General features: G+C 35.4%; 1 protein-coding gene across 1 annotated transcript; it reads left to right on the top strand.

Annotated features, from left to right (window-relative positions):
* Positions 1 to 479: 479 nt before the first annotated feature.
* On the top strand, positions 480 to 1,297 carry LOC137817339 (large ribosomal subunit protein eL37x). Its single transcript, XM_068620627.2, has 4 exons — positions 480 to 616; positions 695 to 830; positions 899 to 1,000; positions 1,081 to 1,297. The coding sequence occupies exons 1-4, from the start codon at positions 614 to 616 to the stop codon at positions 1,125 to 1,127; spliced, it is 288 nt and encodes a 95-aa protein (XP_068476728.1). The 5' UTR covers positions 480 to 613; the 3' UTR covers positions 1,128 to 1,297.
* The last annotated feature ends 1,814 nt before the right edge of the window (positions 1,298 to 3,111 follow it).

Here is a 3,111-nt window from a genome sequence, read left to right as displayed (position 1 = left end):
GAGAATGATTCTTCTATTACTCCCTTCGTTCGGTCGCTGTCACTATTGAGAAGACACTCCGACGATCAAGTCAATAAGGATGTCGGCACTCGGTTGTAGATAATGACGTACCTGATTTTTGGAATTTGTGTTATTTATATTACTTTAATGGTCATTCGTTGGTGGACTGGACTAGGAGGCTGGTTCGTGTTTAGAGTTGTGCTAAACAACCCTTAATTATAAATTAACTCTGCTGACTTTGTCAACCCATAACACGCTGTCATGAATCGGTCGACCACAAGTCATCACGTGATCTTCTCGTTGTGGTCGAGTTCCTGACCGACTCATTAAGTCTGTCGTGCCAGTACAAAATCAATTTGAATCGAATAGGGTTCGAAAGGAAAACCTGCGAATTATGGCGCTCCTTCTTCAGCTACCATTTTCATTTGTCTTACGAGTCAAACACTATTCGTTTCATTTTCTATTTCTAATAACTTCACCCTCTTTATTTGTTTTTGACACCGCTATATGTTTGGGCCGAAGGCCCAAACTAAAATTAACATTACGCACTGTGCCTGCACATATATAAATGCTCTCCTTCTGCAACAATTAGGGTTTGTGCTCTGCTGCTACAATGGTATCGTCTCTTTTCGCTGACTTTCTATAACCTGATACAATCTGATTCTGATGGTGTTTGGATTTTGCATGAGTGTAGGGGAAGGGAACAGGGAGTTTCGGTAAGAGGAGAAACAAGACCCACACCCTCTGCGTGAGATGTGGCCGTCGCAGCTTCCACCTCCAGAAGAGTCGGTGTTCGGCGTGTGCTTTCCCAGCAGCGCGCACTAGAAAATGTAACTGTTATACTTTTTAAAATAAGCGTTTGTTTGAGGATTCGGTTTTGACTCGTTGATGGTTTCAGATAACTGGAGCGTGAAGGCCATTAGGAGAAAGACCACTGGAACTGGAAGGATGAGGTACTTGCGTCACGTGCCTCGCAGATTCAAGAGCGGCTTCAGAGAGGGTACTATCGGTTAATTGTTAGAGTATTTTAATTTTGGGCATTGATTTCGGGTTTTTGTTAACGTGGGGATTTTGAATCAGGTACCGAGGCTGCACCCAGGAAGAGGGGAGCTGCTGCCAATGCCTAAGCTTTGGAAGGTAGCAATTTTTCTGGATCATTGAATTGTAGGAGTTCAGGCTTTGGTGTTGTGCGAAACCCTGTGGAACATTTTTTTTTGCTGTCATTTTAATCTCATTTGATATATATGGATTGTATTTTAACTTGAGGATGATGCTAAGGAATTTTGGTTTGATATTTTTTCTCACGTCTATATTTTAGTTTACAACTCAGGCCTTACTTTTGGTATTGTGGTTCGTAGTGAAATATAATTAACTAGTTTTGGTGATTATGCTCATGGGGTAGTTTGGATTATGGCCTTGGCTTTGATTTTGTTCTTACATACATTGGTTTTAGTATTGGGGTTCGCAATGAAATATAATTAACTAGTTTTGGTAATTATGCTAATGAGGTAGTTTGGATTACTGCCTTTACTTAGGTTTTAGTTATTTGACTGGAATATGTCTGCCCTAGTATAAACAATCCTGAAACAAATCGCTTTCCTGATGTAAAGTAATGTTTGAAGTTTTGGTTGCGTGAAGTAGCAGATATTCTGGACTAGGTTTCACTTGTATACATTAGGTATTCATGTGGTTGGTTTTGTGGTATTCTGGAAAGTTCCTGTTTTTGTCCTTCCTATTATCTGTTTAGCTTGACCGAGTTTCGGTTGAATTCTCTATAGGAGATTTTGAGATTAAAATATGCCACTATTTTGATGATTTATCAAAATGTCATTTGGTTTGTGGTTATAATCTCAAATGGCTTGCCTGTTAGTAATCATCGCTTCTCAATCTCCACCTATAAAACTATAGGAGATATACGTAATTTTTTCGAAATAAGATTATAGATGTTTTAAGAAGTGTTTCTTTATTTTATTTATGTTTTTCTTTCTCTAGTAACTAACAATGGCAATGTATAATGCCAAACTATGTCTACCATATTTGCGATTTTAATACCATTTCCTTGAGTTATCTAAAATTGATTTTTTATCCTAATATTATGGTATCCTTTTTTTTTCATTTGTTTTACTACTTTAAATGTTCTTAGTATGGTCCTATTTTTTAAAAAAACTTAGTTCAGTTCTTTTCGTCTGATGGATGACGAAGGTGTTATAATAATGTCATGTGTTATAACAAGGAATAATATGTCAACGTGAGCAAGTCTTAATGCTATAAAATTTATAATGCTTTAGAATTTATGTTGCCACTGTTTCGCGTCCCTACAAATTCAGTGCCTCTTTTAGCTAGATTATATATATATAGATGCTAGCACAATTATTTTTTACGATAGGTTACTCTTCAGTTTAGCAGTGTAAAAAAATAAGGCAAATTCTTCGTGTATCTCCATCCTTTCTCCAAGCACCTCTAAACTTTTTTTAATTTCAACAATATCAGAATGTAGTGTCTTTTTTTTATTTAGGGTTTAGGGTTGGTAGTTGATGGTAAACGTTGGTAGTTCTGGTAACTTTTTTTTTAGTGTTTTTACCAGTGTTTTTTTTTTTCATTTTTTGAAAGTCATAAAGTCTAGAAAGAGAGGTGTAGAAATAATGTGCAAAATTAAAAAAAAAAGTATTTTCACTCTGAAAAAGACTAATACAAACTCTTACACAGTCCTCAAATAATAAAATTATTTTCTTAAATATTGCGGCGGTAAAAAAGTGAAAGTAAAGAGATTAAAGTATTTAAAGAATTGAGATTATTTAAAAATTGAGATTATGTCATCGTCATTTAGGTTACTTTAAATTTTTAAAAGGTTAAACTATTTTTTCATATTAATATGAAGGTGCAAAAATAAAAGTATGAAGAAAGAATTTGCCATATAAAGTGGGTGAAGTTATGTTACCGCAACGAAAAGGGAAAACAATAGAAATAGAAAATAAAAATAATAAAAGAAAGAAGTAAGTTGTTTCTTCTTGCACCCTAATCAACCTCATATTTTGGGTTTTATCGTCGTTTTTCTCTCTCCCTGCTTTCTCATTCTATCTCTGCTCGCACTGTCTCTCCTTATGAGCCCCT

Source organism: Phaseolus vulgaris, chromosome 5, assembly GCF_051622355.1.
Source record: "Phaseolus vulgaris cultivar YP4 chromosome 5, ASM5162235v1, whole genome shotgun sequence".
NCBI lineage: Eukaryota > Viridiplantae > Streptophyta > Magnoliopsida > Fabales > Fabaceae > Phaseolus > Phaseolus vulgaris.
Note: the sequence above shows the minus strand (reverse complement) of the source record. Positions and strands in the feature narration are given on the sequence as shown.